The sequence below is a fragment of the Scatophagus argus genome, chromosome 20, assembly GCF_020382885.2.
Source record: "Scatophagus argus isolate fScaArg1 chromosome 20, fScaArg1.pri, whole genome shotgun sequence".
NCBI classification, from domain to species: Eukaryota; Metazoa; Chordata; class Actinopteri; family Scatophagidae; genus Scatophagus; species Scatophagus argus.
The window spans coordinates 17,105,635-17,122,020 of NC_058512.1; the positions used below are offsets into that span (position 1 = coordinate 17,105,635).

General features: G+C 39.9%; 1 protein-coding gene across 5 annotated transcripts in view; it reads right to left on the bottom strand.

The window, feature by feature from the left end:
* The window catches only part of LOC124052139 (cingulin-like), a 49,868-nt gene that overhangs the window by 1,978 nt on the left and 31,504 nt on the right, over positions 1 to 16,386 (bottom strand). For 3 of the 5 annotated variants that reach the window (XM_046376077.1, XM_046376078.1, XM_046376079.1), the window contains exons 7-22: positions 10,354 to 10,875; positions 8,514 to 8,801; positions 7,126 to 7,224; positions 6,646 to 6,795; positions 6,444 to 6,545; positions 6,130 to 6,188; positions 5,521 to 5,668; positions 5,332 to 5,436; positions 4,809 to 4,961; positions 3,970 to 4,137; positions 3,573 to 3,746; positions 2,445 to 2,534; positions 2,207 to 2,290; positions 1,779 to 1,897; positions 970 to 1,078; positions 309 to 472 (exon numbers count right to left, since the gene is read on the bottom strand). In XM_046376077.1, the coding sequence (XP_046232033.1) occupies positions 309 to 472; positions 970 to 1,078; positions 1,779 to 1,897; positions 2,207 to 2,290; positions 2,445 to 2,534; positions 3,573 to 3,746; positions 3,970 to 4,137; positions 4,809 to 4,961; positions 5,332 to 5,436; positions 5,521 to 5,668; positions 6,130 to 6,188; positions 6,444 to 6,545; positions 6,646 to 6,795; positions 7,126 to 7,224; positions 8,514 to 8,801; positions 10,354 to 10,875 (2,534 nt within the window). Of the gene's footprint in view, positions 1 to 308; positions 473 to 969; positions 1,079 to 1,112; positions 1,579 to 1,676; positions 1,898 to 2,206; positions 2,291 to 2,444; positions 2,535 to 3,572; positions 3,747 to 3,969; positions 4,138 to 4,808; positions 4,962 to 5,331; positions 5,437 to 5,520; positions 5,669 to 6,129; positions 6,189 to 6,443; positions 6,546 to 6,645; positions 6,796 to 7,125; positions 7,225 to 8,513; positions 8,802 to 10,353; positions 10,876 to 16,386 lie in introns of those variants that run through there. The other 2 variants (XM_046376081.1, XR_006841937.1) reach the window with 2 other exon arrangements.

Here is a 16,386-nt window from a genome sequence, read left to right on the forward strand (position 1 = left end):
GTAAAAGAGAACTGTGATAGACTATACATGTATTTGTGAGTTAACGTAGAGGAAACCAATCTGCAAGTTTCTTTATGCTACAGAAAACCCCCCTTTTCAGATTGCTTGGCAGGAGTCTGTTTGGACAACACTTTAACCATAGTAACCATAGTAACCATACTGATATTCAATACCAAATTACCAAATAATGTGTAAGTGAGAGTATTAAAAGAAAATCAATGAAGATCTGCAAAAAATAAAACATCCACAGCTACTTAACTGACTGTCTATTTGTGTGTATGTGTATGTGTGTATATTAGAGTGTGTACTTTGTCTGCAGGTGCTGCTCGAGAAGCTGCCTCTGCAGCCGGCTGCTGGTCTCCCTCTCCTCGGCCAGCTCCCTCTGGGTGTGGCGGTACTGCGCCTCCTTCCTGCTCGCCTCCTCCTCCGCCTCGTTGAGCTGACGCTTCAGGGAGCGCATCCTCTGGGTCATCTGGAGGACCAATAAGAGAGCAGCGGTTAGTTTGGACACACTGGACTGGACAGACACGTTACCAGCAACATATGAGTAAAAAACAAAATGTCTAAAGTGAACATAAACTTGTTTGTTCGAGACAACATGTCCTTATCCAAAAAATTATGTACAGTATGTCCTCGTATATGCTTTCACTAAAATTATAGTTGTATTTAAGGTCTCAAAAATTAACCAAAGCACATCTGGTCAGAGGGATTGGATCCATTTCAAAGTAAAGAAAAATAATAAAATAATAAAATATCATCTATGTTTAAATGTCAAATCTGTCTGAAAAAAAACAAAGTTAATCCACACAGCAGTTAGTTGCCATGGCTCTGATGAAGATTTATATATTGAACTGATATTACAGTTAAGCCTATTTTTTAAATGAGTATAGGAGTAAACTGAATACACATGATCAGAATGTTGTTTAACACTGTCTTCAGGTGTGGAGTGTGTGCGTGTGTGTGTGGTACCAGATCTTTCTGTTCAGTAGCTATCCTGTGTTCCTCTTCCATCTGGTCACTCAGCTCATTGATCCTCCTCTCCAGTTTACTGACGGTGTTAGTCAGAACAGATTTGTTCCTGCACAAAACACAAACACAATTAGCCAACAGCAAGATGGAGCAACAACACGACCTTGTGTGCCTGCATGTCTCTGTATATACTGCCATGGTTACATATTGATATCACAGCTAACCATCCTGTACAAGTAAACATGTGACTCACTTTAGCTCTTATCAGTCAGATAAGTCAAATTCAACTTCAACTGCTCATGTCAAACCTTTTTGGCTTGGATGGATCTGGCTGGTGCACTTGTCTGTTTAACTGGGCTCATTAGTGTGAAAGCTGTCAGTCTCATGTACTGACCAACAGATGGCTGGTGTGATCCATTTGTGGTGTGAAAGTAAAGCAGACCTCCACTTCAATATGAATTCAGAAGTGAAACTATTAAATCTATCTGCTGTATGTGCTATATCTACACAATCTATCATTTGCTAAACCATGAGTAAACACTTGATTCTAACTGGCTGCGAGTCTGTCCATTATTTCCTTATAATACCTACTAAGTAATTTCAGTGAACCTGGCTCTTCACTGTTCCAAATGAACAGATTGCAGGTAAGTCGATATTATAAATAAATGACATGAAAAACAATCTGAATATGAACACTGACTGTGGACCTACAGTGCTTCATCCTCACCACTAGGTGGCGACTGTGACACACAAGCTGCAAGCAGCCTACACTGTACAGTCAGAAATGGTGTTATAACAGAGGTCCTGACCTCTCTTCGGTCCTCAGGGCGTTCTCCAGCTCTTTGACTCTGCTCTCCGTCCTGGAGATGACGTCCTCCTGAACTTTGGAGCTCTGAAGGTCCTCCACCTCCAGACGCAGCTCACGCAGCTGCACACAGGCAGAAGGTTTGTCACGGATTGGGTTTTATTAGAATTTTGTTTGCTTTTCATTTGTTCCTCTGTTCTGAATAACTTAAATGTAGGTTATTTTTTACGACATGTCTTTGACTGTAATTTCATATGAATATTCATACAATAACTTGGCAATACTTTATCTCCATATGATCAATATAACCTGACTTAAATATCAGTACATGCCTCAGAAATCCACTACAAGTCTACTGGAGAGAGGTATTTAGAAAGAGGGTCTAACTGTGTGAAGCACTGTCTAAAAGAAGTAAAAACACACACATATTACCTGTCTCTCCATGGCGGTCTTTTCACTTTCCAGCTGGTCGTTCAGATCTTTCTCCTGAATCAGTTTCAGCTGCAGCTGCTCAGTCTGCAGGCAAGCACAGAAATGCCTTAATAACCAGCCAAATAAAATCAGTCTCATGGCTATAATGAACAAATGAATTATCTAAGCCCTGTTTTTATTATCCTGTAAATGACAGAATAGCCTCAGTTAACTCACTTCCTGTCTCTGGTGTGTGTACCTGTTCGATAGCTCTCTTGTGTTTGGCGGCCCATCTCTGCTCACTGTCTTGCAGCTCCTCCAGATCGGTCTCCAGGTCGATCATCTTCTCCTGCGAGGAGAAGAGTTCAGAAAGAGCAAGTTATCATCCAAACAACCAAACAAAACTTTTCTCAGACAGCTCCTGATCTGAGGTCACTCTTCATGATGCCTGTCTGTTGTCTCATCAGCAGAACACATTCAGGTTATTTAGAAATGGGACAGATTAAGTATCTTCAGAAATAGCGACACGATGAATATTTGGGATTATGGAATTAGCACGCTGATTGCTAAACAGGATTTGCATAATTAATGCTTCATTAACCCCAAACTCTGATGGTTTGCATGACTGATTAATTCAAGCGGACATCTCTGTTTGATTCATTAGGTCACGTTTGCAAACACATTGTGGATGTCTGAACTCACTTCAAGGATGAAACAATTAGGAAAAGTAAGAATTATTTTTCTTTTGTATACTGATGTGTGATGATCCATATTTTCTTACAGTCAACAAATCATGAGATCTTATTCCTCATGCCATAGAGCTCCATGATGAAAAATGTTACTTTCTTATTAATGACATTAAGCATGGTTGTACTTGCTGACATACTCCTTCATTAGCACAAACACAGTGTAGTTTATGTTCAGAGGCCCTAATGTGTTTTAATCCACATCAGCAAATAATCTGCAACAAATGCACTATTGCCTCCTGTTGCAGTAGTATTTGATTAAAACTACAATACCCAGCTGTTTCAGGGAGCTACTGAGCCTTTTTAAAAAAACCAAACTACATATTTGCTGGCAGTTTTTAAAGTTTTGCATCCTTCGGGAGGAACCAGTGGGCTGACTCCACAGATGGTGGCTGTTGATTTTGGACTTTTAATGAGATTGGAAAAGACCCTATCAGCCTTATTGTTTAAATCTGGTACCAATGTTAGATTAAATAAGTGTTGAGATGTAGTCTGCAATCTCATGTAGCATTTAGACTGTTATGTAAACTCTTCTGTTTCCTATTTATCTTATTTGAAGCACTTTGAGTGTTTTCACTCTAGGCCACCAGAATGCACCAATTGCTGTTATTAATTCTTTCACAGTATGTTATTTTAATTACCTGAGCCTGTTTGACTTGTTTGACCAGCTCATCTTTGGCCTGGTTGGTGCTCTGCAGCTCCATTGTGAGGTCGTCCACCATCCTCTCCGCTTGCTTACACTGCAGCTGTATCCTCTCTCTCAGCTGGATCTCCTCCTCCAGTGTCTGCTCCTTATCAATCAGCTTGCCAGAAACCTGCACAGACACACACACACTCAGATCCTGAAGCTGCAGTCATACTAAATGTGTTCTTATCTCTTTGGGAAAAAAGGCAAGTTTTCTATCCTTTTTTTTACTTTAATTTATCCAAAAACATAAAATCAGGTGACACCAAATAATATGCTAGAATATATGACATGCATCTGAAATGGTCAAATGTATGATGCTAGTGTACTGTGAGTGTATGAAGTCTGGATACCTCTCCCTGCAGTCTGCTGACGAGGACCTGCAGTCTCTGAAGCTCCTGTTCCTTCTCCAGCAGAGACTCCTCCAGCTCGTCCACCCTCATCTGGCTGTCCTCGCGCAGCTTCTGCTGCAGGCTCAGCTCTGCTGCCGCCTGCGTGGACGACTGCAGGGCGTCACCCAGCTGGAAACACACACAAACTTACTGTATACGTACACACATCTGTGCTTTCCAGGGTTCACCAGGGCAGCTGTATGCAAGTGGCACTTAAGGGGTAGCATTTTGATATTTAGCACTTTAATCAACCTCTTTTTGTTGACCAGAGGCAGTTTTGCAGTTGATGCTAACTGTTAAATAATAATAATAATGTTTAAAAAGAGTATTACATATAGTTTCATAGTTTTTCTGACATGTTCATATGGTAAATATGTACTGTAAATCTTATCTTATTTACAGAAAAATCTCCCTCTGATACAAAAATGAATTCTGTGTTTTTGTCCAGTAATGTGCAGGAAGGTTCATGGAGAAGACATGAATCTTGCTCAGATTATAAGAAAAATGGCGACAGTAATAAATCTGTACATGGAGTTGTGTAAGCTAGAGAGTCTTTTATTTGGAGCACAGCAGGTCTTCATTTTGCTCCTCTCTCTGACTATTTACTTTGTTTTGTTTTGCTTGGATCTTTGTCAGGTTTCCAACCATTCAGATTGAAGTATATTCCTGTGGAAACCAATGGCTTTTCAGCACAGTTATATAAACTAAAAACATCAGTCTTTCTCTGTGATTAAAACAAATCACATCGTCCTTTTAGGAACGTTAAGGTGCACACAGGTCAAAGGAAACCGTCTCTGTACCTCTGTCTCCAGTCTGAGGATGGTGCTGTTGGATTCGGCCATCTTCTTGTCTCTGCTCTCTTTGTCGGCCTCCAGCTCCTCCAGCTGTCTTTCTGTGTGCCACAACTTCTCAGACAGAGTCTGGGAGTACTGCGTCTGCTTGTCCAGGTTTTCCTGAACACAAAATACGCACACACACACACACACACACACTTCAGAGCCCTTCCACATTTAACGTATGTTGGACAGATACCTGCCTCAACACCTTAATGCACCAATGTGGAAAACTTTTGAAACTATGAAATACAAAGACAGAATTGCTCTTGTGAATTCTGACCTTTAGTCCACAGTCTAAACATGGATTAAATATTTAGAATATGCCAATTCCAGTTGTTCCAAGTTGGCCAACTAAATTCTTCATGTCATCACACAAAGACAAAGAGGGTCCTTTATATAGTTTGGAATGTAGACATCAAATCAGCCTTTGCATACATCCATCCACCCTAGTTTGTAACTTAAGTTGCTGCCGTGTTGCTTAGCGTACCTCAGCATCCTGGATCCTGTTTTTGAGGGACTGCTGGAGAAAACTGAAGGCGTACTCCTGATTATTGGCCTCCAACATCATGTTCCGGGCCTCCTTCACCTCAATCTGCACAATACAAGAAAACCGTTAATCATACATCCACATGGAGAACAACTGCATCCCTCCATTCATCCATCCATGCACTCATACCTCCATCTCTCTGAATTTCTCGCCCATGGATTCTTTCTCTCTCTCCATTTCTAACATCCTCTCTCTCATCCGCTTGATCTCGTTTGTCAGCTGAGTGTTGGTCCGCAGCAGGTCCTCGTTGTTCACCAGTAGACCACGCATCTCGAACCTTCACAAGGGACACATTCATCAGACTGTGATAGACTCAAACAAAAGCCAAGGAACAAGAGGAGCTGGAGAGTAACTTAAAACCATGATCCTGTTTTTGTGACCTCCACTGGTTGTCACCTTGCTGCAATGAAGTGGAAGTGCAGTGAAAGTGTCTTCAGTACACTTTGACATCACTTAGCTTAGAATTAAGTTAATTAGTTCTTTAGGGAACATTTTGAATTCAAACAGTAACTTTTTTTATTTTACCAACCTTAACCTGTCACACACAACCACACTGACCACACCCTGAGTTCACTATACATCACTACAGTGATGCTACAAACTTAAACAGTGGAGGTTGTCAGAAAACAAGATTATAAGATAATAATAATAACAATAATAATAATAATAATAATAAGGAACAGAAAAATCAAGCAAAAGAAAAGAAAAGAAAAAATAAAGAAAAATAATGTCCTGTACCTGATCTGGTTCCTCTCCTTCTCCATCTCCACGCTCTCTGCCTCCAGGAACTGGTTACGCTGAGAACACAGGCGACATCAAAATATTGTTTTCTTTTCTGAAAAAACAGTCATCTATGGCAGACATTTTGGCTCAAGATCTCTGCTACAGCAAGCCTGCCAGAATTATCTTGTTAATGAGAAGACATCCCCACAGTTCATGCACTAGCACCAATCCCAACACTCTCTCTCAGTCTGTGGACTGCTGCTTACTGGTGCTAACAAACCACATTCTTCCAGCAGAGCTACATGTGTTTGAATGAGACGAGGCTCTACCTTCTGACAGGCATCCAGCTGTTTGGTCAACTCCTCTATGTAGTCTTTTCTATTGGGGGCCCCGAGGGTGGCAGAGCGCATGCTGTAGTGGGTGGGTACGACCTGTAGCAAGAAATATATATATATAAATACATGTATGGAAAAATATAAAACTATGGATGTGATGATAGTGTGTTGTCTGCGTATGCATTGGTAAACCTACAGTGTTGTTGAGCTCAGTCCGTCTCTTCAACAGACTGTCATAGGCAGAGAATCGAAGACGGGGCGAGGTGAGGGTTGGCGTAGGAACGCCCACTGGACTGGAGCTGCGATTGAACAGGTTCATCTCTGAGGTGGCAGGAGACAGTCCACCCTGAACATGGAGATAATGAAGATCAGTAACCTGCTGTTCATCATTTTCTATAGCCTCAGAGAACTGAGGTCATCCCAGGAAAAGTGAAATGATGCAAATCCTCCTTTGCTTTTTTCACTGATTCTATAAGAATTACTGGTGCTGAACCCAAATACAGTCTACAGTGTACAATACAGTCTATACTACAATCCTGTAGTTGCATATGCATGTTATGCTTTATAGTTAATTGTAACATTAAACTAAAACTTAAAATTTTAGAACTTTAAGTTAAAGAGTAAAACAAAATAGTATAAGATCTAGAAATAAAAAAAAGACGACAAAATTACAGACCTTGAACTCAGACATTCGGTATATGGAGCTGTAATCAGTGGAGGATGCCATGGTGTATGGACTGTTGAACACCCTCGGAGGACTGTCAACAACACCAAGCTGTGAGCAAACAAACAACACAACAGTCAATTATAACTCCAATCAATAACGAAGGTAGGAAGGATCCTGTTATTGTGATTAGGTATGTTTTCTAAGTTTATATGAAAAATAAAATTTAAATTCAATTCAATAACTTAAACAAAAACTGTTTTTGTTTAAGTTACTGATTTAGAAATTTCATTGCTAAAGATAGATAAATAATTGCACAGTATATTCATTACTTAAGCTGGAATGAGATATAATTGCGGATAAGTGAAGCTGATTTCGTGTCGTGTCCAGTAAGTTAATTCGCTCATTGCAGGTGCACATGGATGACAGTGAATGTTTGAAATGTCCATACTGATTTCATTTGATTTGATTTGCTGCAAGTTTAAGACTTCTGTCACTGAGTTTCTCAACCAAATTTTCATAAGACAAATGTTTTATTGCCTGGGTCACAGTTACGGGATTAAAAAACAGGGTGAAAAGCCAGATGCAGTTGAGAAACTCTGTCATAATGGAATCTTGTCAGGTAACAGTCAGGTAACCAGGATGACCAATAAAAAGACCTTAAATCTGTGCTTTGTCCAGGAGACGGCTCTGTTCAATAACTGGAAAGCAAAGATTTGTATGAAAGAAATGCTGAGTCGTTTATCACTTAAACAGGATTCTGACATCATGACCTGTAAACATTTATACATCAGTGCAGAGTGACTCAGTTTAGTGACTTGAAGTATTTGGTAATACATGCACTAACACAGGATAGATTTCTGTTGTCTTTCTGTACTGTATCATGACATCATGACTCTTACTTCAACATGAAACCTTGAACATTACTTACTGAGAATTTTGAGGGTGAAAGAAAAGTGAGAAAAGTTTGTAACACACCCAAAGTCTAACTTTTGTCACTGAGTTGAAACAGACTTATTTTTTTAATAATTCTGTCAGTGCAATGAGATGATTTCAACCTGTTTCCAAGACAAGTCAATGTCTTTTCACGCTCTTCTTTGAGTATAATAAAAACAGGAGAGAATAAGACTCCTGCAGCAGAATAAAGGAAAATTATGCTATTTTTTGCTAGTTCTAAGAAAGTTTAGGTTTCAGTGACAATAATAGTAAGAAGAAGAAGAAGATGGTGATTTTTGCAGTACGTGGACAGTTAGTGACCTTAATGCTGTGTTTTCGCCAGGAGATGGCACTGTTGACTAACTGGTTCAATGTGTAGTAAAACAGTATCTGATTATCACAAAAACGGTCTCTTATCTCCATGATGTGAACCACACACAGTGTCCAGGGTCTGCTTCACTCACCCGGTCAGACGTGTCCCAGTCCCGTGAGGCCAGGGACTCCAGGGACCCTTGGTAGTTGTTCATTCCCAGCCGGGTGGTGTCCCGTCGGGCCAAACTGGGGCTGTTCTCCCCCACCGACCCGCTGCCTCCTGAACCATCTGCATCCCTGCCGCTCACCCCATTGGTCTTTATGTCGTTGCTGAGGAACAGCTGATATTTCGGGTTCTCTCTGGTTGTCACAGAGCGGGGTGTGGAGGGTTCCTCCTCTAATGGGCTGTCCGACTGCTTGCTTGAATCAAACTCAGACTCCTGAAGGAGAAAGGCAAAAGGTGGGGATGGTGGAATGAAACAACAAAAATAAATCTGAAAGCACTCAGCATAAAATGTGTTAAGGTTGATTTCACGGAGAAGCCGAGAAAATATACAATATGAAGAGAAAAAAGAGATAATGATGGTAGTGGGTAAAATTATGAGGGGTCATTTTTAAGTGGGGAAAAAAACATTCAGGAAGAGATGCAGTGGCAATTTACACAATTCACAAATTCATCTTTTATTAATCTATTAATCTCATTTTTATTTTATTCCCAAATATTTTCAGCTATAGTCATTTCATCAAGGTGCTAACTGGGGTTTTGTGTGCATCTGCATTTTATGGTTTCTAATTAGCAGGAAGCTACAACATGCGGGCAAACACACTAACATGTTAGCAAACAACTGCATACTTCAACATCCAGCAGACACACGGCGACACCATTAGGGTTATGTTTGTGTCCACCGGGTCAGAGATGGAAGTTTAATATTCGGCAGATGCTGTGATGGAGAATTAGCCTGAAAGAGGCACAAAGCAGTTTGGTTGTGATATCAAAATATTTTGTTGCAAAATAAAACACCTGACCTGGAATAAAAGTTAAAACTGGTTTAAGCTGCTGTTTTCTGTTTTCTAAATACTGTAATGTTTAGCAAGGTTTTCACAGTCTGACTTTTTATCAGATTAACATATTTTCTTACACATTACTTAATATTTTGCTCTGAGACTCTACGAGGAGAGTTTCATGCTGATGTCATAAGAGTATTTCCACATTGGAAAAATCAATTGGAACTTTTACTTCTTACTTTTACCTTAATGAAGGGAATTTAGTGAAAAACACTTGGGAATACACAGAATAAAGTGAAGTTGAGCTGAATTCAGATTTTTTTGACTCAAATCACATAAATGACAAAAGACTTTAACATGAAATCCAAGTGTGACTTCACTGGGACGTTTGGCTTGGAATAACTTGGTTTTCTCCCCAAGCTTAAAGATTTCACGTTAGGTTATGAAAAGTGTGCACAGAATCAACTCGATCAATTTCCTTTCATAAATAGTTTGGGTCAACTTAACAGCAGCCGATCATGCTGCGTGAACAGGTGGAAAGCTGTGTTTGGAAGTGAAGAAGGACAGATACTTGAAATGCAAAGTCAACTTGTTGATCTTGAGGAACTGATTTCATCCATATGCTTACAGTTTCATCCATCCCAATCACTTCTGGCAGCAAAGTCAACACAGTCAAATCATGAAGATTATTATTATATCAGATTAGGATAGAAAAGACAAGATGTGAGCTCATTTACAGGAAAAGAATCAACGAGTTAAATCTGTCCTGGTGACCGAGGTCATTTTGATTAGCACGACTGAAGGGCATGTGCTTTAGAATCTGGTCATGATTTCATGCTTTTGGGTCGTCATGCGGATCGAGAACTGTGCTTTCATGAAACCCTGCAGTGCCATGCTGTCGTGCCGTCTTCATGCAGAGAAGATGCATTTTTTTGTTTCATGCAAGGACAACGAAATGGGCGATCAGGAGCTTTTCTTTTTGCTTACCGATCCTGTGCCGGAGTCAGCTATTGAGTTTCTAGTGGAGTCTGGGGCTCGTGTATCACTTCTTGGTTTTGTATCAGTCTTCTCAATGCTACGTCCTACTGGACAATCAATTCTTGCAGCGATCTGACTAGATTTGGTCTCTCTCTGAGCTGATTCAGGCCCATTCTGAATGCTGTCCCTGAACGGAGGGGTGACACTCATGCTGGGAACTGGACTCTCATTTTGTTCAGTGCTGCTGGGTGTGGATGGATTTGACTTGGACTGTGGAGAAACGAGAACTTCTACAGAAACAGATTTCCTAACTTGTCCTGTCTCAGAAAAAGGGCTCTGTGGGGATCCAGGAGAAGAGAAGTGATCCGGACCAGAGAATTTACTGATCAGGTCTTTGATGCTGCTGGCTCGGTGTAGGTTTGAACTGTAGCCTGTAGGTGGTTTCTTGGCTCTCCAGATATCTGCCTCAACATTGTTGGTAGCCCGATGAGGACTAAGTGGTGACTGGGAGGAAGGGAACTTGGGCGCGTGCTGAAAGAGGTGAACACAATAACAAATCCCTAAAACATCATTAACCAGCAGTCTGAGCAGCAGATTAAACCTGACATAAATGTGTTTAAGATTCTTAACTTGTCAAGTTTTATGTTCACTGGATTAGACATGGACAAATGTTTCCCTGGCCGACAATTTCACAACTGATTTTCTAAAAAACAATTAGCATATCAAAATATAGTGCAGACCTCTCAATAGGGCAATAAAAAGTTCCATATAAGCATTTCAAAATCAAAGCAAGTTCATACATAACTTTACACACCAACATGTGTTTACATATCTCAGGAACACTACTGCATATGTATCGCACTGTAGTAAATCAGTGCAACACACTTTCAAGCGACTTGATTGAGGCTGAGTGGAATGAGACCACAACTACAATAAACATGTCTGCTTGTGAGGTACAGTCCCAGAGAGCAGTCGGTTCTGGCTGTCTTCCGCCGGTGTTGACTGACAGCAGGCCAGATTGTGTATGCACAAGAACTGGTCCAGATGTAGAAGTATTATACCAACAATTTGGTAGTACAGCTATTACTGAGCCAATAGTTCATAGTCCAAAACTGTCAATTTCTGCTCACAAATGACTGACTGTGCTAATACAGTGGTTCTCACACCTTTTTTTCTTCAAGGATCCCTAAACTGAAGGAAATTAGAGCATTAAAGCATGTTTTATCTGCAACGTGATAAAACATAATACGTGACGCTTTAGTACCTATCTACATGTTATAGTCAGCTAAACTTAGTCACCAACTGGTAGAGGCAAAAGAGCAAGATTACTGTTCATAGTCTTCTTTTAAATATAGAAGGCAGTTTGTTTACACAAACACTAATGAAAGTTAGATTCAAAGACAACATTCAGTCATTTTAATCTGAACTGATTCCTTCAAAGCAGCAAGTGAACACTTTGCGTTTCTCTCCATCTCTGTCTCCTGTCTTTACAGTGTGTAGATGCTGCTGATTGTTCAAATGAATACATAATGACATGAAGTGTGTGAGTGTGTGTGTGTGTGTTCGTGTGTTCGTGTGTCTGTGTGTTCCTATGCCGACATAAATCCCTCTTGAGAAAGTGCAACATCTGCTCACTCATCTGAAAAATCACCACCCTACCCCCAAAACACAACATCCCGCTTTCTCACACGGATATACAAGAACAGACAGAGACAGACAGAGAGACTCCACAATTCAAAAACCTGTGAAATTCACACACATAAAATGGCAGCATTTCTGCCAAAAAGCCACTTGGTTAAATCCAACTTTAATTAACAATCATAATCAGGAGGCCGATGCCACTTAGAGAAATGAAGTGGCGACAGTCCAGGGGTTTAACTCCAGGGTCCAAAGCACCGAGTGGCCTTAATCCAGGGACTCGCCTGACCACCTCCCCCGGGGACGGTGAGCTGAGGCTCGGGTGGGAGAGGAGCCGTGGCCTGGGCGGACTAAGAGGGAGGGAGGGTGTCTGGGGGTTTAGGATCACTGCTAATCGCTCCGGTATTAAAATGTTTACAGGCTGTGGCGGGATTAACTCTGAGCTGATGATTTTAATGTTATTATTTTTGCCCCATGAGCTCAGTTTGGACTCTCTGAGCATCATACAATGGAATAGCATGTTTCGTGGGAACGGAACATGAACCTCGATCACTTTGCATACACATCCATCTTGTCTTTTAGACGTTTTGAGATGCTCACTGTTCAAGTTATTGATGCGGTTAAGCTGTTTGAACAAATTATCACTGCTGTCTATTTGGTTGCCTTAAACCTTCATATCTGCATGAGAAAAGTTTTTCAATGTTTAGGAGATATAGACAAAAAAAAAAAAGTTTAGCAAAGCAGTCACACAGACACACAGACAGACAGAGTTCCATTCAGGAAAACCAGGTCCATATTCCCCAAAGTCCTGGACACAAACTCACAAACATTGGTTCTCCATTCCCTGTGGCCTCACTACAGTACAGACATATGGTGTAGAGCTGTACACCATCTGACCCAGATTTATTACAGCAATGCATCCTGGGAAATACAGTGAATGCCTCACTGATGTCTGGTGCAGAAGCGGTCAGAGGTTTTCCCCTGAACACAAGTTCAGCAGAGGCAGCGAGCACAGAAGGCCGTCACTTCTATCTCCGAGTCTTCGGTGTGAAACGGTCTTTTTGTTCAGTCCCAAGCACGAACCATGATGACATTGCTATTCCACGATGAGGATCTGTATTCACTCCTGTTGACTAGTAAATTCATCTGAAAATGATGAATGAATGGACTTTAAACCGTCACGCCTCCGTCTCCTAGTCATTACACGAACCCTTACTTGGTGCTGAAGGTGTTGGAATTGTTTGTGTTAGTTTACATGGATTTCCTTGATAGACAGCCTTGTTTACTCACAGATCACAAGCAGATACAGCTCTAGGCCATCTGCATACCAGGGAATAGAAAATACCAAAAAATTTGATCAACTGTCCAAACTTGCCCCATCCATTTTAACATAAAGAATTTCAAACATTTCATTATTTCTGTGTTTGTCAGCGTCTACATGTAACAGCTTAGAGGATGATGATGAAGACAAACTTGTTTTGGTCAATTTTAGCAGGGTGAATATCGAAAGGTGACGGCGAAAACTCAGTCAGAAGGGAGGGGTGGGGAAGATGACATAAGAAGTGATCGAATCGCTGCAGAGAAACTGAGAAAAACAATGCTTTCTAGTGTCTGCGTAGCGGTTTCCGTTGGGAATTTTCTGCTTCTGCTGGATGTTTTCAAATTTCCTTGTTTGCGTTTTGGATTTGGTGACAGCTTTTTTCAGCTTTTGAAAATAAAAGACAAAATAAAATAATAAAATTGAAAATATTTTCTGCTTCTTGTCAGTTTATTTTACAGCTGCTGTTTGTTTTCTAGGTTCTTCTAATTGTTTTCTTGCTTTTTTTTGTGGTTGTCTGGTTCCTCTTGGACCTGGTTGTTCTTTAGCATCTCCTGGTTGCTTTTTCAGTCTTTCAAGCTATGTTCTACCATATTATGTTTTTTTTTTGTTTGGTTTTTTTTTTAATGGGGTAATGGTTATAGCTTTATATTGCTATCCGTGATCATATCCATATATTTAAATTATTTCTCTAGCTTCTCTTGTCTATGAGTATCTCCTCATTGTTTTCAAATTTCCTTGTTTACTTTTGTAGCTTCTTCATGTGCTCACAGTTACTGAAGTTGTTTTCCCTCTACTTCAGGTCGATTTTTTGATTGACTGATTGATTGATTCCAGTTTCTTTGGGTTGATTTGTAGTTCCTTTTAGTTATTTTAGTTTGTCAGAACAGCTCTGACCTGTCATGAGAAGGGACACAGGATCTCTGGGGGGTATTTTGTGGTCACTGCTATCAGAATGTCGGATCCTTTGGGTCCTGTGCATTGAGGGTGGGAGAACAGAACGACGCATCGTAAACAGATGATTAGCGTTCTCTCTCTGAGTGGTGTTAATGTTGTTGCTGATGGGTGCACTTCAGCAGATTCTCACAAACATGACTTTTACCCTCATTTCTTCAAGCTCACAACTTTTCTCACTTCACATTTCAGTTATTTCTGCTTTATTTCTGCTCCCATAGTCTGAACACACACTCAGTTATTACTGTAACAACATATCACCTCAACATCACTTAAAAAAAATAAGTAATAAAAAATAATTGTTTTCCAAGTTGTCACTGACACAGATGTAAACCAGCAGATGCACTTAAAGCTACACCAAAGAAAACTGTCACGGCAGCAGAAAGAACAATAAAAAATAAAATAAATAATCAATTAGTGGCAGCAGTCTCGTGCTGGACATGTACATCTTTCACAGAGAGCAAAACGTTGATATATTTTGGCCCCAGGCAATCTGCTTGGCAATATGTTCCTGTGTTGTTGTTGTTGTGTGCCCCCCACCCCCAGCTCCTCCACTAACCATAACTGTAAATAACAGAGATTAATCAACCAACCGGTGCTCCGTCCTCGCCTTAAGGCCTGCCTATTTTCACACTTTGCTTAACCCACAATTATCCCTGCAACAGAAGTATTTGTTACAAATCTGGCTCAAATCTGGTCACACTAATCCTGGATGTCTCCTTATTCAGTGTGGGAATAACAAAAATGAGCTCAGATGTTTGAGTTTGTTTTAAATTAGTAAGTCTATCACATATAACAAATTCTATTAGTGATACGTTCAATATGGAAAATTAAAAAGAGCTTAGTGCACATCCCTGCATGCTGCATGTTGTTGGTGGAGGTTAAAAAGCATGCAGAAAAAACTTTAAAATCAGATTTTAAGTGAAAAAAATAAAAATACACCCTGCTTATGGAAGTTCTACATAACAATATAATGTTTAAATCATATACCTTGATAACAGCTTTTCACTTCTAAATGATCCACTTCCTTTCTTTGGCTGCATATTTTTTGAGGTTTGGACTGTTGGTTGGACAAAAAACTCAAAACTCAACATTTAATTCGTGTTTAAACTTTACACTTACTATATTAGAATATTATAAAACAAAAATCATCAGCACTTCTCATCCCAGACCGATTGTTAAAAAAAATATTTAAATATTTTTCCTCCTGAGCTGCAGGGGACATCTGTGTCCTACCTTTATGTAACAGTTTTATTTCTTTATTTTTTGAGGTTTTGGAGAGATTTACATATTTCTGGTAATGACTTAGAGAGTTTGAAAGCACGGAGACATTTTTGCGGACGTGGCTGCTCCTCTCAAAAATCCAGAAACAGAAGACGCATGTTCTTACACTGTAACTTAAAGTCTTTACTTCAGCTCTTAACAACAACAACAAAAATGATTATATAAATTCTATACAACATTCTTGTATGAACTTACAGACTGCAGACTTGTAGGTAGAACTTGTAGAGGTTTTAAAAGCCACAACACAGAGCCGGGCTTCATCAGAGTCCAGAAAAAAGGTTCAAAACTGAATCACAATTTTTTGGTTTGATTATATTATAAAAATCTTCTTTTTTTGTTCTGTTTTACAACAATCTAAGTTTATTTTATAAATCTTCTGAGTGTCGCTCTTTATTTGTTGGTTTATTATTCTCAGTCAGAGTGCAGTTTTGAAGAATGTTGTGCATCAGTAAAGTATGGGTTCTATCTGAGACCCTGAGGATGTTTCAGTTCAATAAATGCAGTGATACATGTTAATATAAATATGATGATGTTATTACATGTATGAGAGTAAACAGAGCTCACATCCAGCAGATATTTCACAATGATTTTCACAGTGACCGTGTGTGTAAGTTCACTGAATCTACAGAAATCTAATCTAAAACATTCATATCTAATCAAAAAGATGTGTGATTATACAAATCCGTTTTTCATTTTCTCATTTTCTGATAGATTAGTCACAAATAATCTGATAAAAAGGTTACTGAGCCTCTCTTAGGGCAGAATGGCTCATTTAGATTAGCAGGACGGAGCGTGAGACCGCGGGCTGAAGTAATATCACGTAAGGTAATGTAAACCACTGAGAACAA